The following is a 22,360-nucleotide window of genomic DNA, read 5'->3' on the forward strand; positions in this document are numbered from 1 at the left end:
TGTCAGTGCACTTCTGGCCTGTGACTAGACGGAGGCCACTGAGTGGCTGTGATGGTCTTCAGCCTCCCACCCGGGGCCCTGCCCAGCCAGCCCGCCGCAGGGACAGATGAGCACCGCGCCACCACCGAGGCTCGCAAAGGCCCTTTATTTATCTAGCACAAAGTAGACACTATCACAATCTTCTCTGTTACTCCTTTACTAAAATAGTTCAAATCAAGGTTTTTACCACACTATCAAAAAGTTCTAGTTCTTTTTCTCTCCCCAAATCAAAGTGGTTCAACAGAAGGTAGAAACGGGCCCAGGAGTCCAGGGCCCCCGGCTCTGCCCGGAGCCGGGGGGGGGGCGGGGGGCGGCCCAGCGCTCGGCCGTCACATCCTCCGGAAGATGGAGCTGGGCTGCCGGCCCGGGGACGGGAGCCAGGAGATTCGCCCATCCCCACGAAGCAGCACAAATACTACCCCCCCCCTTATGAAAAATATACACCTCTACCGCTCTGCAGTCATGCATTTCGTTTGTTTCTTAAAAAAAAAAAAATCAGTAGTATGTGTTGTTTCCTCTCAAGTTTTCAAGAAAAAAAAATGAAAGGTCACTTTTTTCTCTTTAAACGCTGATGTGTAGCTAATAACTTTTGGATAAAAATGTGCTCAGCGGATTCCACTTCCAGGATGGGCTTGGCCACCTGGGATGAGGCTGGGTGACATCCCTCACAGTGGGAACGGAAGCCACAGCACCGGTGTCATGTCATCTAGAATCAGTATTTGAAGGAGAAAGGGGCCTTATGAAAGGACACCAGGCTCAGCAACACCCCCACCCCCACCATGAGCTTTCAGAGCTAAGGCTCCAGATTTGGGGGGGGGGGTCACCTTCCGCACACTCCCTGCTCGTGGCAGAGGGACTCACCCTGACCTGGCCCCTGCAGTGAGACCCACCTGACCCTCCCTGCCTGGCTCCCACTGCAGCTGCGCCCTGTGCTGCGGCAGGGCAGGCAGGGGAGCTAGAGAGAGGACTGTCTCAGGCACAGTTCTGTCTTAGAAAGACACCCTGTGCACGGCTGGCTCCAGGACACGAGCAGGGGCAGGGAGGAGGCGTCTGCACCTGGAGGGTGCCGTCTCCACGGTGGGTGGGAGGCCACTCTGACAGATGTCACCGGCTCCCTGGACACCACTGCAGCATCAGGGGCCGGGTCACTTCCCTCCAGCGGGAATGGTCCCTTTGAGGCTGCTCTTCCCTGGGATCAGTTTGCAGGAGACCTGACTTATTGCTTATTTTCAGTGGTGGCCAAGCCAAAGTGGCCCAAGCGTGACACATGGGCTCCCAGACGCGGCTCCCACCCAAAAGGGCCTCATGACCCCTTGGGCTGCTCTGCAGTTCTTTGGACTTAAAGACCCAGAAAGGGCCTCTGCCACCCAGCTCGCCGCCCACTTGGGCAGGAATCACCCCGAACCAGGACCAAGGATGTTCACCCAGCTCCTGATGCACACCCCTAGTGACAGGGAGCTCACCGCCTAACCTGAGAGCCACCTCCTTCTGGAGAGCCCACAGCTCCCTGTAACACTCAGGGCAAAAGGACTGTGCCTGTCGCCGTGCACAGCACCCACCTCCCACTCCCTGGGCACAGTGAGGGCCTCGGGCTTTTCCCCTGAGAGCATCGATCCAAGGGCACCGATGGCAGGTAGGCGGTAAGAGCTGCTCGGAGTCCCCACTGGGGAGAGGAACAGGGTGGCCTCGTCCACCCCCTACCTGGTCCCCATCCCTCACGTGAGCCTGGACGAGGCCTGCCTGACGCCAAGACAGCCTTGGGCTCCCTGATGGCCAGCTGCACGCAGCTCTAAGTACCGCTGAAGAGTGAGGAAGTCCGATGGTGATGGAGGAACGTGCAACAGCTAGAGGACGCCAGGGCTGGTCACTACAGCGTTAGTAACAGTGGCCTGGCCTGGCCTTCCAGGCTCTGGGATCTGATCTGCAATGAGCCACAGGTCACTCACCCCCTCTGGGCCGCACTGTCCCACACACATTTTAAAATTCAAGTCTCACTTTACAGTTAAACCTGACCGTTCTACACTGAAGGTCTTGTTTGATCCCCGAGCCCTCAGAGGAGGCAGCCTGGGCCTTGGCTCCCCCGGCCCACTCACCAGCGGCCTCTCCAGCCGGCAGGCGCCCGCGGCTCGTGTGCTGTGGAAGAGGCAGTAGGCTGACTAAAGCTGATGGCCTCCAACCCTGGGCACGGCTGAAAGAACCTCTGAGCCCTCCTTCTCCCACCAGGGGCCCAGAGGGGCTGAGTGACTTGCTGAAGGTCACACAGGAAAATGAAAGCCAGAGCCAGGGTGGGCCCCTCCCAAGGAGGGAAGTCCTTCACCTGCAGTCACGTGGCTCTGTCTACAGTGATCCAGGAAGGGGTTAGGTTCTGGGGAACACCATTCCTGAGCAGAGGCCCGGCCGTGGCCCAGTGCCACCCAGGCAGAGAGGGGTGTGCATGTCTCATTATGTGACACACAGATATGGAGGTGCCTCAGGCCCTGGGCAGGAGGGACCCCCCCCCCAAAGATAGGGCACAGCCTGGCACCAGGCGAGGGCCACAGCAGAGAGTGTGTGTCTGGGAGTGGGGGGCATGAGCTCTAAAGCCAAGCAGCGGCTGGCAGCAGAGAGCCTGGGCACAGGGGCCAGAGGAGGGGCCTTGTCCGCGACTCGGGACCCAGTGCTGAGCAAGCCGGCGTCCAGGCCACAGCAGGGGGTCAGAAGTGGTGCCCCGTGCGTCAGTCCAGCTGCCAGTGGCCTCTGTCCAGTGCAGGTGGCGTCCAGGGGTGAAGGGCTTGATGAGGTGCCCCTCCACCAAAGCTGGGCACAGCCTGGGCCAGTCCCTGGGCCTGGGATCTCAGAGCAGCCTCAGCCTCTCGCCAGTGGCACCCAGAGCCCGGGCCCCCGAGCAGGAACAAGGCTGTCCAGGCCGCTCTGCTGCAGGAAACAGTCCTCCCGGTGTGCTGGTGTGAGAGGCGGGAGATGGAATCGGACCCGTGGCAGCCAGGCTGTGGCAGGCAGCGTACTATGTACAATTCAGCACAGAAGAAGAAGACAGTGGCTCGGTGCGAGGGCCTGCCCGTGTCTGCAGACCCCAGGCAGGGCCAGTCCACGTCCACAGAGGAACGGCCCTACAAGGGCCCTTTGAACTGGTTCCCAGACAGGTGCTGCCGGATAGAGGGCTTAGAGCTGGCGGCGTCCCCCAGTTTTCTCCAGACCACCTGTGGGGAGGGCAAGCCGTGAGGGGAGGGCCGGTCCTGAGCCCACACAGGGGCCTGTGTGCACGCACTGCCTCACTGCTCTTCAGAATCACTCTTGTCCCCAGAGCCATGGGGCCAGAAGGGGACATGGAGGCCAAGGGAGGCCCAGTGACCCTCAGACCAGGTCTCTGCACAACCACCTTCACCACTGCACCTCCCACCCCAAGCAGGTCACCCCTGGGGTGCAGACTTGGCCTCATGGCTGTCCAGCGGGGCCTACAGACCCGGGAGGCAGCACAGGAGGGGGACTGTGAACACCCTACCCCGAGTGAGGCGGGTGTTTGGCCCCTGTGAACCACCTTCCCTGCCGGCTCCCACAAGGGTCCAAGGAGACTGTATGTATTGGCAGGCAGGTCCAGGGACGATGCTCGGCCTCCCGCAGACCCGGCTTCCAAAAGCCAAGGCAGTCCCAGGCTCGAGGGTCCCACGAAGTAGAGGGCCCCGCCTACAGCCCCGGTCTGAGCACCACCTGTGCGCTGGTAGCCAGACAGGTGCCGGGGGATGGGACAGGGGCCAAGGGTCAGGACACATGGGACAATCAGGACCAGAGATCAAGGACCCCTTTTTCTGGGAGTAGGGGGAAGGGGTGGAAGGAGAGGGGGAAGGGAACATGGAGGGAGGGGAAAGTAGGGGGAGGGGAGGTGGCAGGGCTCCCAAGCCCCTGCACCTGTCCTAAGCCCTCCAGATCACCAGCCCCTTCCCCACCAGACGGGTCGTGGCCACATGGGGCCTCAATGGACCACCCCCGCCCTCCTCCCATGCCCGGTCCCAGGAGGCGCCTCACGTTGCACATCTCGCGGACAATGGCCTTCTCCTTCTCGCTCAGGTCCTCCTCACAGCTGTCCTGGAGCTGCCGGTCCAGGTTTTCATGTACCTCCAGGACCTGCAGGGGACAGGCCCCAGGGTCAAGGACAGAGGCCACTGGGCGAGCCTGGGGCAGGCCGCCCTGAGCCTTAGCATCTGCTGCTGCAAACAGACACCAAGGATCCCTGGCCGCGGGCCTTGGAGTCGGGGGGCGTGGAGGGGCCTGAGAGCCAGGCTGTCCTTCCTCCATTTGTGTCCTCTCCCCTCAACCCTGTGACCCTGTGGATGCCACACAAGGGCAGCAGCACCCCTACGTCAGCAGTGGGGCGGAGCTGAGGACGGGTCACCCGGGAGCAGCATGGATAGGTGGGTGGGGACTGCCCTCAGACAGGGGGACTCACTCCAACCCAGGCTCCCCACTAGGGACTCAGGGCAGCCCCGGCCCACACACGTTGGGGGTGGGGGCCAAGTCACCGCCCGCATGGGTGCAAGTGCGCGGTGTCTGTGCAGCCGCGCACCGGGCCTCCCTCCTGGGGCACCGTGCACTTGTGTCCGTCCGTGCATGCGCGTGTAGCATCCATGGCGCACGGACCCAGGAAGGGAGGAGGGGCACAGCTGGGGATACGTGCCCCGGGGCACACCTGGAGGCCCTGAGCAGGGGGCAGGAGAAGAGCTGGGCCCCGGGGACTGAGGTTTGTCCTAGTCCCAGTCCTGCCCACACCTCTCTGACACTGGGGGAGAGAGGGTCACCCTCCTCTACTCCAAGGCCTCACCAGTTGCTGGGGTGGTAGCTGCCACTACTCAGCACCTCCAGACGCCCCCACCCCATGGTGCTGCAGTCAGCCATGGCCTCCCAGTGCCCCCAGAGACCAAAGTCCCCACTCTGCTGCAGAGAGAGGGCAAATGTGGGGTCCAAGGTCACAGGGTCCATTCGTGCACCAGGGACCTGGGGCCCCCGAAAGAGCAGGATCTGGGCAGGGTGCAGCCCTCACCTTCATGGCGTGCACGACGGCCTCGGGCTTCTGTCCCACAGAGCTGTAGCCAGCGGAGGGGGGCGAGGACAGCTCAGGAACCGGGCAACCTGGGCCCTGTGGGAAGGAATCGCAACTTAGATCACCCAGGCTGGCTCCCAGGTGGCAGCCATAGGTGTGACCGACCGGCAGCTGGGAGAGGTCCCTGAGTCTGTGGGGCCAGGGCCCAGACAGGAGGATATGGGAGCCAAGGCGATGGGGAAAGGAGGCTGAGTGGGAGGACTGGGCCAAGACAGAGGGGCAGCACCCGGACCCCATCCCCAGCCCGCAGGCTCCTCTAAACAGCCATGTGGAAGGTCTCTCTCTCTCTCTCTCTCTCTCTCTCTCTCTCTCTCTCTCTCTCTCTCTCTCTTGCAGATCACCTAGGAGGATGCAGAGGGCCTAGGCTCCAAACCCAGGCGGCCGGACTCCCAAGCCCCCTCTCCCTTCCCCAGGCCCTGCCCCCCCAGGGCACTCCTGGGACTTCCAGCCCTGAGCCCGGCCTCCCAGCCCTGACCCTCCCAGTCCTGTCCAGCCACCCAGGAAAGGCCACCTCACTCGGCAAGCACTCTAACTGGCAACAGGGTACCCAGCTGCAACATCCGCCTGGGGGGCTGTGGGACAAAGCCAAAAGAGGAGGGGTCGAGTCCCCTGGCTCCCTGCTGGCCCAGAGGCCAGCTTCTCCCCTACAAGGGGCACTGGCCCAGGTGGCCATAGGGCAGGAGGCAGGGCTTCTGGCTGGGGCTGCAGGGAGGACCCCAGCCCCAGAGTAAGGTCAAGAAAGGCTCAGGGCCACACGGAAGGAGCTCACACACGAGGAGACTGATGGAGCCCCAGGGCCAGAAGGAACCAGAGGTGAGAAGACAGTGGGAGTGGGCCTGAGGAGAACCCACAGGTGCCGGAAGCCAGAAGGCAATTGCCAAGAAGGCCCCAGGGTGTGTGCGGGGGCAGGAGAGACCCAGGCGTTGTGGCTGTCCTTTCCCTGTCTGAGTCTTGGTTTCTTTTTCCACCAGTGGGCACCAAAGACCCCTCCAGCGCCCTGGCCGCCTCAGTGAGTTCAGCTGATGAGGCCATCGCCCTGGGGTCCTGTCCAGCTGGTCTGCACTGTGCGGGGACCATCGGGGCCTGGAACTTTCTGCCACCAGCAGCCAAACTCTGCACTCTCCCCACCTGCTAGCATGGCCTGGACCTGCTCCCAGGACCTCAAAGGCTCACCAGGCTCCTGACTCCATGCAGAAGGCAGACCCCACAACCGTGGAGTCGAGACAGCTGGGCCTGACCTACTCTGCACCTCGGTTTTCTTGTCTGGACAACAGCAAGGGTCCCTGCCTCCCAAGGTGTGTGGAGTCTGGACACTCTTTCCCCAGCTGCCTGGCCTCTGGTGCCCAGGTCGGGTGTATCACATGGGGGCCAAATCAAATAGGGTGAGGGGGGGTGAGGGGGACAGGTGGGGGGTGGGCCACACACAGGTGTGTGACCAGAGGTTGAAGGCTGCCCTCCCCACAAAGGCCAGCAGGGGGCGACAGCTGCACACATACAGCCCTGGAAGGTGGCTGACCCTGGGCACCTCTGGCCTCAGTCCAGTCTGTACCTGGGGTTCCCTGAACCGCCTGCTCTGTAAGGGGGCTGACTCCTGAGCAAAGGCAGGAGGGAAGCCAAAAGCAGCCAGGGTAGGCTGTGCAATCCAGCTCTCCTGGCCCACCTCACTGCACTGACAGCAGATACTAAGGAGCATGTGCCCCGGGGTCCTGTAAGTAAAGCCACCATTGGACACTGGTCAGGACTGTGATCTTCAGAGCATTTCCCAAGCCCAGCTCATCCCCAAAGGCCTCCCGTGCTGGGGAGGACCGCAGACTGGAAAGCCTAGTGACACCTCCGGCCTCCTAAGTGCCCGCTTGGAGCAGAGCAGCCCACTGAGCGCTGATGACAACCCATCTTTCTATGTGCCCATTTTACAGAGGAGAAGAGTAAGGCTGCACGACTTGCCCAAGGCCAAACAGCTAGTAACCAAGGGGTGTGCGCCTCCAACCCAGGTCTGTGGGACTCCAGAGCTGATGCCAAAAGCGGGGAGACGAGTGAACTCCCTGGAGAAGCGAACACAGGCATCCACACAAGAACCTGCCCAGGGGTGTTCAGAGCAGCACTAGTCACCACAGGCAAAAAAATGAAACAAACCAACACAGAGCAACTGATGGGCAGATAAACAAAACGGGGGCACCCACACAATGGAATGTTACCTGACGATAAAAGGGAACGAAGTTCTCACACTGGCTACCACGTGGATGAACCTCTGAAACATGGCGCTACGTGAAAGAAGCCAGTCACCCAGAATGACATATTTATCACATGATCCTGTTTGTGTGAAACATCCAGAAAAGGCAAAAGCAGAGGCAGAAAGTAGATGCGTGGTTGCCAGGAGCTGGGAGGAGGTGGGACGGGGAGGGGTTGCTAATGTGTCTGGGGGTTCTTTCTGGGGTGATGAAAATGTTTTCCTGTGATGATTGCACAAATCTGTGAAGGCACTAAAAACCACTGAAATGGACACATAAAAATAGTCAATGGACTAAAAAACAGTAGGGAAACCAGTTTCCTGGAGGGACCTGTCAAAAGCCTGCTCCCCTCAGAAGGCTCATGAGCACAAAGCCCCCTCCACCACCCCCCACCCGGGTCCACCGACAGGCAGACAGTGGGGGAAGAGGGTAGGGATTGCGGGGGACAGCCAGCCAGGCAGAGGGGGGTTGTCACCACCCACAGGGTCACCTGTTCACCTCAGGACTCTGACGTGTAAACCTGCAGGTCGCCTTACAGAAGACATGCCCAGGTGTGGAAGAGGTTGTGCCCCCCAGACTCAGGGCAGAGGGTCTCCCCACACAAGCCTCACTCTCCCTATGGCCATGTGCCAGACAGGCTCTCCAGGGCTCTATAAACACCCCAAGAGGCCTGGCCCCTGAGCCTCCACCTCGTCTGTCTCTCTCCTGCCACCTCAGCAGCCTTCTCGCAAGACATCCTAACCCTCTCCCCGACCCCAGGACCTGCCCCCGAGCCCTGGTGGAGCTTCATGCCAGCCCCTGGTCTCCAGGCGCAGGCTGGCCCAGTGCTGGCACACACTCACCACGTGACCCTGGCCAACCACCCTGTCCACCCCCTGGGCCTCAGCTTCCTTCCCTCCGAAGTGGGGTGACAAGCCGTGGTGTGCAGGGCAGTCTCAAGGGGGCACACGGAGCCCCTCTTCAGGCCTCCTCCAGGAAGCCTTCCGGAAGCCTCCTGGCCTCAGATGGCACTGAGCAGCCCTGTCAAGGCCTCAGAGGCTCACTCAGCCTGGGGGAGTGAGTGCCCTCTGCTCATACCCTGCAGGCCTGGCACATCACAGGAGCCAGCCAAGTATGCACAGCCCTTTACAGTTTGCAGCTCACTGAGAAGGCTTCGGTGCACAGCACGGCTAGCTGCTAGGATTTCCACAAATCAGCAGTATGAACAGAGTGCAAAGGGAATGAAGGGCTAGAGAGCCGCCCTGTGGGGGTGAGACTGAGCTTTTCAGAGCCTTCATCACGAAGCTATAGGGGCCTCATTCGGCCACGGGGCTCCCGGATAAATATTTGGATTATCTGCCGTCAGCGGGCCCTGCTGCCTGCACAGCGCCAGCAGCTACATTCCTGGAGAAGGTGCGAGAGCCTCTAAGAGCAACAGCAGAGCGCTCAGGCCCAGGGCGGGGGGCACCGGGGGTTACCCTTGCCAGCCAGGGTGGAGGAGATACGGCAGGGCCGGGGCCCTGGGGGAGAGTCCAGGCCCGCCTTGCAGAGTGACCTCAAGCCAGCTCGGTTTTCCTCTGTTCCATGGGGACAGTGAGGCCCCCTGCCTTGTTGGGGGGCTTGTGTGTGTGGAGAGGGCCCTGCCCTGCACTGCGAGTGGCAGATGCTTAATAAACACATCCCCAGAGCACGTGCGAATTCACGAGTTTTGGGAGGCGCTTTTCAGCGTATTCACAGGTTTGCATAACCATCCAGTAGAACATTTTCATTCCCACCCACCTCCCCGCTCAGCCCCCGGCAACTACTAAGGGACTTTCTGCTTCTATCAATCTGTGTTCTGAACACGAGGAGTCACACAGGGATGATGGGCGTGTATGCACAGGGAGCGGTCCTGAGCTGGCCCCAAGCCGCCCTCCCTTCCCATTCAGGGCAGGTCAGAGCCAAGGCGAGAAGCCAGGAGAACCTCGGAGGTCCCCCGTTGATAATGAAGCACATGATCATAAACTTGGGCTCCTGCCCTACCTCCGTTACAAAGCCTGGGGTAGCGACCCCCATGTATATAAACTGCAGCCCCACCCCGAGCTCCAGCGCCAGCCGGATATTTTCTCCCTGCTGTGTCCCAGGCTCATGAGCTGCACAGAGACTGCGGCTGGGCCAGGAATGTCCCTCCGGGGTGGGCCTCTACCTCCAGCCCCACACTGGGCCTTACAAAGCTTCAGGGTTGAGGGCCAAGGAACAGGGCTCAGGCCCTGTCCTGGGCAGGCAGGGGATGAGGAAGGCCGCTCTGGCTGTGAGCCCACGCCTTGACCTGGAAGGAGGTTGGGCAGAAGTGGAGAATCCCAACCCCGGCTCAGCCAAGAGCTGTCCACGCGGCCGGCAGGTCACTAGCGGGTCTCAGCATCACCCCACTTCTGGAGGCGCTGGGTCCCCAGGGGAAGAGCAGGGACCCTTGGGGGAGGGGCACTTACATTCTGCAGGGAAGCCTGGTAGGAGGGCGGCAGGCTGGAGAGCTGGGACTCCGAGTGATATGGGGAGAAGCCTTTCCGCAGCGTCCGGAATTCTCCAGAGCCTGCCTGCTGTGGGAGAGACGGGGAGCGAGCTTAGAGGTGGGGGGGCGGCGCTGAGGGTCCCAGGACTGTTCCCCGTCAGGACCTCGACTGCTGTCCCCTCCGCAAGATGAGCCATTCCTGCTGGGTCTTCCACGGGGCTCCCTCCCTCAGGAAAGGCAGGTTATCTGATCTGCTCCACGCACCTGCCTGGAGGCCCCTCCCCAGGCCCTCCCTCCCCCACCCCGCTTCATCTATTCCTCACTGCTGTTATCAGGAGCCCTTTACATCTGCCTCCCCACGCAGGTGTAGGAGCCGGAGGCCAGTGTAGGAGCCGGAGGCCGGGGCTTCACTTCGCTCCCTGCTGTGTGCTTCATAATCGTTTGCCGAATGGCTGAATAATCAAGTGCATGAGTGCATGGCTCTCCACCCCGTACGCTCAGTCCTCTGCTGCAGCATCCTGCACTCGGGTCCCCGCAAGGCCTGGGGAGTGCCCTCCCCAGATCATGGGGACCGAGTCCATGGGGAAGTCCTCCGGCCTCCACGGTGCTGGGGGTGTCCGCAGGGCGAGCCCGCACAATGCTCTGCTCACACTGCCCACAGCCTCCACCATCGGACCAGAGCTCCCAAGTGTGAGCCCTGGGCCTCGGCCTTCTGTAGGTACAGGAACCAGTGAGAGCAGGGCTCCTGACTACTGCCCAGGGTGAGCTTGGGGTGGGGGGGGGAGGGGGGTGAATGAACGAACAAGCACATACGTGGCTTTAGGTGGTGGTTCCCCTTGGGGCAAGGCAAACCCTTCCTCCCAAGAAGCTGGACCCGGAGAGGGGAGGACCCAGGGGCCGTGCTCAATCCAACACAGGCCCCTGGTCCAGATGAGCAGATGCCTCTGCCTTCGGGCCCCTGTGTCACTAAGACCCTGAGGTGGTGTTTCTGACCCAAACACCCTCTTCTACTTCAAAGGAACTGCGGGAACACAGATAAAATGCAGATAAAATGCAGCGGAATGTCTCATCAACCAGCAGGCTGTTGAGTTGCCCAGATGAACCTTAAGGGGATGAAGCCAGGGCTGGGGAGAGCGAGATGGGGCAGCAGCCACACCGCGGGTCCCTCCTCCGGCTCATCAGCCCCTGGCGCTCTGCCCACAGGGACCTGCACACACTCCGCTTCCCTCCTGCCAGCCCTCAACCCAGGCCCCCATTTCTCATGAGGCCTCCAGCCTCGTCAGCTCCGTGGGTCCCGCCACCCCCATCAGACCCCGGGTCAGCCTCCCAGGTCTCACGGTCTCAAGGGCTTGGCCCCTGTGTCTGTAGGTCAGGGAGTGAAGTCTCATAAAGGAAGGCACCCCATTTTCAGAAAGGCAGTCACTCTTCTGATTAACCCACCCCCATCCCAGGTGCCGGCCGGCCAGAGCAGAGAACAGCCGTCCAGCTGAGAGCTGCTCCCGTGGTCTAGAGAGGACCAGAGTGTGACCCAAGGCCAGGGGAGAGAAGCTGGGCCCCACCCTCCCATGGTGGCCCCAAGGTGTGGCAGGGTCTCACAGGGACCTTGAGCACCGCGCTCTATCAGTAAACTGGGGCTGCCACGCCCCATCATGTCCTGCTTTGGTTAACAAGAGGCTTTAGGGCCCAAGACATGTTAATTCTCCCAGGCCCAGCCAGGGGTCTGTCTGATCAAGTGGAGCCTTGACCACCAGGCACCCAAAGAGAAAGTGGCTCTGCACCCCCTACCCAGCACTCGCCCACCCTGCCACAGGGACTTCCTCTTCAGGGCGCCCCTGCCTCCCCGGGTGGGGCAGTCACTCCCAGCTCCACTTAAAGGCTAAAGTCCTAAACCGAACTGTTTTCTTGGCCAGGGCTCAGAGACAGTTACAAAATCGTCTCCAGTGGAGAGCACGTTCTAAACCCAGCACACCTGGGTGTGGGTTTCGAACTGAACGTCCACACCTGGGGCCACAGGCCACCCACCTGGGCCCCGGCACACTTGCAGCTGCCTTGCCAGGCCGGAGAGAGAACACCAAGAGACCAGGCATAAGGCCCAACATACACACACACACCCACCAACCCCTGGGGCCAGGACAGCGGGTGGCGCCCTGTCCTTACCCGCACACAGTATAGGCTCTGGGCCGAGCCTCACCTCCTCCACAGCTTCTCCAGCCCTGGACCAAATGGGTTCAGAAGCGGCCCGTGTGTTGTTACTTAAAACACTGGTTTGTGTGTCTCCTCCCTACTCCCCCAACTCTGACAATTTCTTGGGGAGGAGGTGTGTGAGCAGGGCGGATGGGGGAGATTTTAATTAGCAGCATGCAACTCCCACCCCTGCCTTCAGTGATGTCTATAAGCATTACTTGTGAGCCCACAGAGCTTTATCAGCAGGCCACAAAGCTGGCGGGAACACACAGCTCTCATTACGGGCAACACAGCTAATGATGCATCGAAATGAGGAATCATAATTGCACTTAAATCCAAATTAAAAATCCTGGTGTTTGCCCATTGGTGCCCTGGAAGAATGAAATCCCTAGGTTTCCACTGCTCAGGGCAAGCGGAGCTGAAGTGGCCTTCAAGGGAGCAGGGCCCACACCTGGGGGCGCGTGTGGCCAAAGACAGGGCAGGAGGAAGGGTGCACCACCTCCTCTGCCCTGCCCCAGCCTCCCTGGCGTGGGTCCCTCAGGACACGGGGCGGCGGATCTGACACACGGAGCAGGAGCAGGAGTGCTCAGATCCTTAAAAGGGAAGGGAAAGATCCGGTGTGCAAATACTGCAGGGCCTTGTCCACCCCATCCAGTACCCGCCTCCAAGGGCAGCACCAGAGTTCTGGACCGAGAGGAAGACCCGGGAGGCTGCAGGGGCCCCCATTCTCTCATTAAGGGCGCCCCAGGCCTCCATCCAGGACCGTCACTGCCAGCTCCCCAGCTCAGAGCTGGCTACGGCCAGGCTGTGTGAACTCAGGTGACCACAGCATTTCTGGGCTTCCGTGGTGCTGCGACCAGGGTCCCAGCAGCAGGAGCACCCCAGCCATCGCCTTCCCAGGGGCTCCTGCCTGCAAAGCCGGGGGGGCTCCCACCTGCAAAGCTGTGGGGCTCCCTGGGGGCCACTCCCAGGTACATCAGGGGGGCACTGTCAGAGGAGGTGCTGAACAGAAATGGGCCAAGGGAGAAACTCAGAGAAAAGGAGGCGGCCCACCCACCTCCATGCCCCTCCACTTGGGGCTCCTTGCTGGCATGGGGGCGGGGGGACCCTTTTTAGGCTGGCTCAGAGGCAGCTACTCTCACCCTGGCTTCCTGCTCCCAAAGGGCTCTCAGCCCTTCGAGTGGACCGTATGCCATCACAGGATGTGTTCAAGAGACACCTACTGTGTGCACCCCGGCAGCGAGGCAGCACCAGCAGGTGCAGTGAGGCCAGCAGCTATGCGGACTCAGGGTGAGCACTGACACAGGGGGGCCTGCAGTCCTCACTGGGAAGACTGCCTACAGGTGACTGCTTGGACCCCCAGACCCAGGACCCCCGAGCCAACGTGTCTGCAGTGACCAGGAGCAGGACCCCCTCAGAGGAGACGGTCCAGAGTGACATCGGACACAACCCTCAGCCTGCCAGCCCTCATGACACAGGAAGGTGTTGGCATCTCCGATCTCAAATGACACCAGGCCTGCTTTCCAGAACCATTACTTACTCAGGACGTAACACCTCCCTCTGAGGGGCGGCAGGGCTGCACCACTCGGTGGGGGTGGGAGCCCAGCACTGGGCTCCATGGGGCTCTTCCCACCCTCAGGCGACCCTGGGAACCTCGCTCAAGGACCTGGGCCAGCCAGGAGCCAGCGCCAACTCCCGCGGCTTTGGCAAGCCCCTCGTCTGTGGGTTCTCCTGCAAAGCGGGAATCACGACCAGTCCACCGTCCTCGGAAGCTGGGCGGATCCAGTGAGAGAAGGGGCCCAGGCGGAGCACCATGAGAGGCTGCTTTCTCATAACTCTTTGGCCATTATTCTGAAAACCTAGGAATTGCCACCAGCTGGGAGAGGTCCTACAGGTAGGGCCAGGGCACCCTGGGTGGTGGTCAGCTCCCAGGAGGAAGGGACAGGAGGGCACTGCGGGAGTACCCAGAGCAGGCAGGGCAGCACACAGCACCCCCAGCAGCCCCCACCCCACACATCACTGCAAACGAGTCCCGCCAGGCGGCTCTACCTGAAGCCAGCTTCTCGTGCGGCCGTAGGGGCGGGGCAGCTGGAAGGCAAGAGAGCAGTGTCACCCAGCCAGCGCCAACCACGACCTCATCTCTGCCCTCCCGCCCCGGGACACCCATTAGACCAAAGCCACCAGGACCTTGGCTGGGTTGGAGTGGGGAGGGGTGGAATCCAAGGGCCAAGGTGGGGGTCCCCAAGGCACCTCACAGGAGCCCCATGCCTTTAGAAACTCCATATTCAACAAAGACTGACACTCCAGGCACTGGACACTGGGGCCCGCCCTGTGGCCCACAACAGAACAGCTGTCCTTCTGAGAGGCACTCCAAGATCCCAGCCAGCCAGGCGTCTGGCTTCTGCTCTGTCCTTGGGGAGAAGGTGGCCTGCGAGGTCCCTCCCAAGAACACAGAGGTCCTACAACCAGATTGACCTTTTCTTCTCCCTTTAATTTTAAGAGAACTCATTTGCAGCCTATTAAACAAAGGGCTGCAGCATGACCAGGGGCTCAGAGGACTCCACGGAATTAGTGCTCAGATTAGGCCGTGTAGACTGTACATGTGGTTAACGTAGAACTAGTACTTCTCATCCGCAGCAGCACTGCTCCCCTCCTCCACATGCAATTTTGGGTCCTAAATCCCGTTTTTCAAACTCAGCTGTGTGTATTGCCCAGGACACGTAGCCTGTGGGTGACGGGCAACACACAGACCAGGTCTCATCCACCACGATGACCGCTGAGCCCTCTTGGGTCCCCTCGGCAAGACCATTGCTTGTTCCGACGAGGTGAGGGAGGGACAGGCCAAGTGACCTCCGCAGAGGGATGTGGAGGACTTTGGAGGGCGCAGATATTGCAAAATCCAAATTCCTCTGTGGCTGTTGGATCTGAGCAACTCACCAACCTCCGAGGTCTCTGCTCACATGTAAATTGGAGTCCAGAAGGACACTGAGCTGCTGGATGGCCCACAGGTGAGGTCACAATGGCTGACTCATGATCCTTACTGCCAGCCAGCCTGGTCCTCGGTGCTTTCTGTGATTTAACCTTTAATCCTGGGACAGGCACCATTAGTGTCCCCATTTTATAGATGGGAAAACTGAGGCACAGAGAGATTAAGCCATTGGCCCAACACCACCCAGCTGGTTAAGCGGCACTCTGGGGATGTGAACCAAGCCCTCTGGTTTTAGAGTTCTGAGGTTGCCCCTCACCATGCTGACCTGCCCAGCGTGTAGCTCACAGTGGACACTGGTTAAGCCTTGGAAATAGGGGACAGAGGTGGAATTCCTAGTGTCTCTTCCTGCCCACATTGCTGACTATCTGCCCGGATGATGGACAGAGGAGGTTCCCTCTGTGACTCAGGAAGAGGCTGGACTGGTTCTAAGGTTCTGCTAACAAAGCAGTTTAGACCTCCGGAGACCCTGTCACCTGTGACAGAGGGGGCAGGGACCTGACAGCCAACCCCAGACACCAAACAAGCGAAGCAAGCATGGTTCAGAGCCTGTCAACAAAGCAGCATGTCACAGAAGATGCCGCGAGCAGAGCTGCCATCACAGAAACACCAGGAGGCCAGCAGCTCCCGAGGGCTTGGGCAAGGGAACCATCCAAGTGGAACAACCCTCCCTGGGGACACGGGAAACAGGACTAAGGCGTCAGCAACGGGCTTAGATGGTGGCAGACTGTTCCGCTGTCCCCCTGCCTGGATGGTTCAAAACCCAGACAAAGTGGGAAAAGGAGCAGCTCATTAGGGGCCGTACCTGGCTGAATGGGAGCAGTCTGGCCGAACTCGAAAAATCCTAGGTTCCCAAGAACAGGAAAAGGAGAGAAGGGCAGGTACTGCCTGGTCCCCCTGGGGCCCGGTCAGCATGGCACGTGCTCTAGCAGACACCCCCATTATCCCCACCTTACAGGTGAGAAAACCAAGGCACCGAGACATAATACTTTGCCTAAAACCACACAGCAGGTGCATGCTGGGGATTATCTGTACCCAGACTCCCCCAGGGTCCAAACCCGCTTTCTTACACCACCATGCCAACACCACCATTCCTACAGGTTGAACTGTGTCTTCAGCAAATTGATATGCTGACCCCTGGACCCCGTGCCCCCCAGAACAATGAGACAATACATTCAATACATTTCAGTTGTTTCATTCACCCCCCCCCCCACCTCCAGCAGCCCTATCAAACTAATACAATCACCTGTCCCAGGAAGTCCTCCTCCACCCAGGCCTCAGTTTCCCCACCAACGCTTGTGTAACTCCCGGGGTCACTTCAGCGCTCCTGTGTGGCCAGCAGGATGGAGAGCGTGGACACAGGGGCGAGGAGGAGGGGAGCTGGCTGGGCCGTTCACAGCCGCCGGCCTGGGCCACTGCCTCTGCTCCCCTAGGTGGCCGCCCGCTCGCTCGCGCCCGAGTGTTTCTTGCTCTTTTGTGAAGCTGGCTTCTGGGCGCACGCGGAGCCTTCATTTATGAGCCCAGCAGGGAAGTGAACGGAGGGAATGACAGAGTGGAGGCCCCGCGTCAACGGCAGCCGCCCCCAGCCCGGCCCGGCCAGGCACAGAATCCCCAGGAAAATCATAGCATGTGCTGGGCTCACGATGAATCGTCGCAGGGGAAGCAGCTGTGTTGATGAAATTTTAAAGCCGACATGAGAAAGAAAATACGAACTGCAATACAGTAATTTAGCTTGTGAACACTCTGGCACATTTTTAATTAAAGCTATTTTGGAGTTAAATAGAGGCCGTGGCGGGAGGGGTGGGCAGTGGGGGACGGGAAGCCACAGAGGCCCTCTACCCTGCCACCAAAACCACGTCACCTGAAGACAGTTAAAAGAATAATAATTGCTTTCTCCTGCTTTTTGCCAAAAGGCAGATTTTCCACTTTGTACAGAGCTAGCAGTGTCTGTGTAATTTGATTACACTGACAAGACGTAGGTGCCAGAATCATGAAGTCTCACAAGCCACAGCCTACGAGGCCGAGGCCAGAATCCCACCCCGGCAGCAGTCTCCTTCAGTATTCCCCAACATGATCGTCCATCCCCTCTCCGTCCGTCCACACTTGATCACCTCCCAAGATGACACAGTCGCTACCCTAGAAAGAGCTTTCCTTTGGTTAGGCAGACCTTCCTTATTCTGGGCAAGAACCAGCCTCCTTCTTGGCCTAGGAGACCAGGTGGGGCGCAGTCAGGGCTCCTCAACATGCACCCACCAGGTCCAGCTGGGCACGGGAGATGCAGCTGTGACCACTGACACCCTGCAGCCCAGTCCTTGAGTGGCTGACAGGCCAGCAGGAGTCAGGGCCAGTCCCCACCAGGGAAAACCCCAGTGTTCCATCAGCAAGAGAGGGCAGCCCACGGGGCGGGCAGACAGAGCAAGTGCTGGGCCACCTGGGGCAACTGGGGACCCGAGCTCTCTTCGTGAGCCGAGCCTTGCCCACGGAGTTCTCCCCACCTCTGCTGTCCTCCAGCAGTGCCCTACCCGGGAGCCTGCTGGCCAGGACAAGCATGAGGCAGCCCCCTGAGGGCTGCCTGGTCACCCATGTACCCCCAGACCACGTACACAGCAGGTGATCAATTACACGCTGAGTGAATAAGTGAGCGCCCACTTTACAGGTGAGTAAATGGAGACCGGGAGAGAGAAAGTGGCTTGAGGGTCCTCAAAGTTCTTGCCATCCAAGCCACCCCAGGAATCCAAAGGCAAACAAGGTGCCTCTTGCTGCCAGGAAGCCCTGAGCAGGCCAGGGAGGCCCTTCTCTCACCACCGTTTCTCATTCCTCTTGTGTGGTTCAGAACAGCAATGCCCTCCTCCAGGGCTAGCAGCACCCACCCACCCTCAAGGCCCAGCCCTGGCGGCAGCAGATGACAGGGGCAGCAGAGCCCCATCCATGCCCCTGGAGATGCCCTGCCAACACCCCGGCCCCTGGGTGCTTTTGCAGTCTGTAGGTAGCAGCCCTCAGCTGAAGCAAGGGGACCAGGGCAGGCGGGCATGCAATGCACTGGGTGTGGTGGGCCAAGGCCCAGTGTCACACAGCTGCCCCCTTCTCGGGATGCTGGGTGTGGCTCTGACACCTGCTCACTGGGAGACCCTGGGCAAGACCCCCGCCCACCAGCAGAGTCCTTGTGAGGAAGAGACGAGGGATGGGTCCAGGGTGCCCCAGCCCCATGACACACACAAGCACGCACGGCTGTCACCAGAGCAGCCCAGCTTCACAGGCTTCATTTAGGGAGAAAGAAAAGTTCTCCTAAGGAAATAAGAAAGTTGGGACATTGCCACACTGGATGGGCTCAGCTCCCAGAACTTCTCCTGTCCTAGCACTGAGCCATGCAAAAGCCCATTCTAACCGCCTGCAGCCGGGAAGCCTGGGTCCAGGCAAAATTCTGTCTGTGCCCAGAGAGCATGCATGACCCAAAGTGGGCATAGATTGGGGACAGATCCCTACTGCTAGTGCCTCCAGGACAAGGCCCTCAGTCTGATCCCTGGGAACAGGTCAGAGCAGGCTTGCGGAAGTGGGGACCAGGCAGACCCACCCTCTGCCCAGGTGGCAGCTGAACCCCTGATGATCCAGACATAGGGTCCCTGCCAACCTCCACCTCTACCTATGTGGGTGGCGGGCAAGGGGACACAGCTAAGGGGCTGAAGTCAGGGACTTCCTCCCCTACTCACTGGACGGGAACCAACTCAAGAGCAAAGGCCCACAAGTTCTAATGCTGCCCCCACCCCCCCAATCACTTCTGCCTGCAGTTCCCTGTGAGACCAGGGGGGAAGGAGGAGGAAGGGCTGCCATTCTGCGGCCTGAGCACGTGCACGTTTCACACGAGTCCAAGGCCAAGTCCACCATGTGGAACTCGGTGTATTTTCCCAATGGGACAGTGTGGCCTAGAAGAGCAAGAGTCACAGGGTCAAGGGACACTTTTGTCCTTGACCTTGGAAACAGGACCACAGGCAGTGCCCTGCTGGACTGCAGAACAACATTGCCAACAGCATCCCGAACTAGGGGCCTGAGCTCTCAACCTGCTTCTCCCCAGAAACACTGACACAAAGAACAGCCAGGCTAGGGTTGCCTCACATGGCTGCTGGCCCCCCTCAGACCCCCTAACCCGATGCTTCCGCCACTGGAACGCAGTCCTGGCCTTCATCCTGCTGTACAGTGGCTGAAGTCAGGGACTTCCTCCCCTACTCACTGGACGGGAACCAACTCAAGAGCAAAGGCCCACAAGTTCTAATGCTGCCCCCACCCCCCCAATCACTTCTGCCTGCAGCTCCCGCAGCCCACACCACACCCCCTCCTTAGCAACCAGGACCAGCCCAGATCTGACTTACTCGGAGTGTCTGGGTCTAAGGAGCCCTAGCCCACAGCCAAGTGAGACCCCAACCCCTCCCCACCCTCGCCAGCCCCAAGGAGCCGGCACATTTTGCAGCCAAGCCCTTCTGCCTACAGCACCTGACACGAGTACATGAAGTCTAAAACCAGGCCTTGCAATTCAGAGCCTGGCTATGTGTGTGATGTGGGGTGTGGTTGTGGTGTGTGGAGGAGGGAGGGACAATCCAAATGTGAACCATACCCTCTGCAGTGTCCTGCTAGGCTCAGGGAACTGTCCATGCAACCCCTGCAGGAGCGAGGCGTGGGATGGCAATTGTGGGGCTGCACTTGGGGCCATGAGCATCCCAGCAGCCGCCCAGCGGGCAGAGAGGGTGCCTGCGCAGGGCAGTGGCACCAAGCCCACTGGTTGCCTAGCAATGGGGCCAGGCAGCTGAGCCCTCCTTGGGGTTGGTTCCCAGAGAAATGCTCTGGGCATCCCAGCCAGCTACTTGTGGGCCAATGGGCATGGCAGGGGAGGGGGATGTTGAGATTAAGCCAGGAATGAGTACAAGGGAGAGAGAGGCCAGCGGGTTGGCCAAGCCAGATGGCCCCTGGGCATCCCAACCAGGCTGACTACACCTCCCACCACCACCCCCACCCACAGAAGGGAAGACCCCCGCCTCGTCCTGGCCGTCCAAGCATGCCCCCCACTCATGTTCCAGCCGCACTCAGCAAGGGCACAGATGCCCGTCTCCCCGCCTCTCACCCTGCACCACCTCCCCCTGCACCCCTCATCACCCACTTCTAACCGCCGTCCCTAAGCTGGGATGCCAGGGATGAGGCCAGGCCCAGGAGGGAGGAGGGTGAGCCCCAGCCCAGGGAGAAATTGGCGCGGCAGGTGCAGGCAAGCTTCCGTATGGGTCTGAGCGAGGGCGTGCCTGCTCGCAGACCACTGAGGGGACAGACAGGGAAAGGCTGTGAAGAGGGACTCCCCAGAGGCCATAGAGCAATGACTAGGTCCTCAACCCAGTTCCTGGGAGGCAGCTCTGGGCAGGACTGGGGGCAGGTGGGTGGTGAGGGGCAAGCTGGGGCCGGGGGTGGGCACTGGAGAGGTGGGTGGTGGCAGGGCCCACAGTCAGCCTACCTGTGCGAGGAGCTTGTCCCCCTCCAGCAGCTTCACCTTGGTCTCCAGCTGCCTGATGTAGGTGGACGAGGGATCTGTAACAACACAGAGCGGGCACATTAGCCATCGGCAGACCGTCTGCAGCAGGAGAGCCCGCCGCCCCTACTCCCCTCAGGTGGGCCTCTGAGCCTGGGTTTCTTGGACCTGCAGAAAGAGGATGAGGGGGACCCTCATTAGCTTGTCCCAGGCCAATTTGAGTCCAAAAAGAGTTCTCACAAATGATCCCCTGATGGGACCCTCGCCCAGGGGCAGCCCACACCAAGGTCCAGGGTCCAGAGAGGCCCCTCCCCTGCAGAGTGGGGACCTGAGGCTCCAAACACGCCGAGTCAGCCTCTGGGCTTCCATGTCTCCATCCTACCCAATGCTTAGGAGCCTCTACAATTTGGGGGGGGGGGGTGGGTAGAGGGAACATAACACAGGCAAGCCACCACCTTTCCTGCAGTCAGGGGCCGGGTGCCGGCCCCAAGCATGCATGCCCCATTTCTGACTGCAGCAGGAGGTGAAATTCAGCTTCTCTGGCCAAGCTGACCCCACTTTGCGGCCACAGCAGAAGCAGGAGAAGTTCCACCACTGGGGCTACCTGCAGCCCGGGTCCTGCCTCCCCATCCGGCTGGAAATAGACTGAGAAAAGAAGAGTAATGACAAAGTCACTCCAGGCCAGGACAAGGGAGCCTGCCTGGGTGAGGCCAAGGCAGAGGGGCAGGGGGAGGGAGGCGGAACACGGGGACGGGAAGGTTGGGGCAGGCGGGGCAGGGGACCAGTCACAGCAGATGCAGGTGTGGAGGGAGCACAGGTGGATTTGAGCACCTCAGTGACAGGAGGGGCACCTCCCCAAGGGCTGTGCAGCCCCATGATCAGGGCTGGCCCCATTCCCAAATGCCATGACCTTCCAGGCCTGGAGCTCGGCCAGGTCCCGCACACTCCTGCCCATCGGCACCACTGTCCTCCAAGGTGCCCCCAGTGACGGGAGGCGGCTTTCCTGCACAGGTGCCTCTTTGCCCTTGACCTGCCCACTGTGGGTCACTTTGTTCCCCAAGCATCTCAGAAGGACCGCCAGAAGCCTTGTCCACCAGCCCTGGACCAAACCCAGGCGCATTCAGCCCAGCCCTGGGCAGGAATGGGGGAGGCCCAGCTCCTTCCTTTAATGATACAACTGACTTCCCCCGCCTACCCCACTCTCCACACCAGTCACCTCTCAGGAATGTGGAGCCTCCCAGGGAGGGAGAGGCCCCGCCCCAACAGCCTGCCCACAGTCACCTCTGGGGATGACCCCGGCAGCCACAGGGCAGCTCTGCTGGGAGCCTGCTGTGTGCCCTACAAGAGCTGAAGTGGCTTCCTCACAGCGCACAGCAGGGCAGTGGCGGAGGGGGAGCTGGACCCCAGGTGGTGACCCCAGGCAGGAGAGGCCTCCCACTTGGACCCTGTGCCCACACCCAGGGCTGGACAAACCCCTCACTTCCCAGACAGGAGACCCTCGGCGGCCATTACAATCCATGTCCGGTGCCCGCCCCCGACCTCAATTTACCCATCAATCTGCCTAAACTGACCAGCCATTCCCACCTCCCTTCCACATCCCACCCACACAAACAGGACCTATGGGAAGGGCCTCAGTGTTCAGGGGGTGCTGGGCCCTCTGAGTATGTGAGGGAGATGGGGTGTAGCCTGGGCTCCCCAACCCTTTGGGTCCTCCACCTGCTGCTGGCAGGAAGGTTCCCTGGAACGCCAACTGGGAAACAGTGGACAAGATAAACTGTGAAGACCCTCCCAGCTCTTTCATCCTCACATGTTAAGACAACCAGGGACCTCTGTGTGGTCCTCCTCTGGGTGGGGTCGGTGG

The 22,360-nt window shown here is 60.5% G+C and overlaps 1 protein-coding gene across 2 annotated transcripts in view; it reads right to left on the minus strand.

Moving 5' to 3' along the window:
- Window positions 1-126: 126 nt before the first annotated feature.
- The window catches only part of CCDC85C (coiled-coil domain containing 85C), a 78,984-nt gene continuing 56,750 nt past the window's right edge, over window positions 127-22,360 (minus strand). Inside the window, exons 2-6 of one of the 2 annotated variants that reach the window (XM_032482612.1) lie at window positions 20,485-20,558; window positions 9,807-9,911; window positions 5,072-5,167; window positions 4,060-4,158; window positions 127-3,236 (exon numbers count right to left, since the gene is read on the minus strand). In XM_032482612.1, coding sequence (XP_032338503.1) covers window positions 3,147-3,236; window positions 4,060-4,158; window positions 5,072-5,167; window positions 9,807-9,911; window positions 20,485-20,558 — 464 coding nt within the window. In that variant the 3' untranslated portion in view covers window positions 127-3,146. Of the gene's footprint in view, window positions 3,237-4,059; window positions 4,159-5,071; window positions 5,168-9,806; window positions 9,915-20,484; window positions 20,559-22,360 lie in introns of both variants that reach the window. The other variant, XM_006184206.3, reaches the window with a different exon arrangement.

This window comes from Camelus ferus, chromosome 6 (genome assembly GCF_009834535.1).
Source record: "Camelus ferus isolate YT-003-E chromosome 6, BCGSAC_Cfer_1.0, whole genome shotgun sequence".
Lineage (NCBI taxonomy): Eukaryota > Metazoa > Chordata > Mammalia > Artiodactyla > Camelidae > Camelus > Camelus ferus.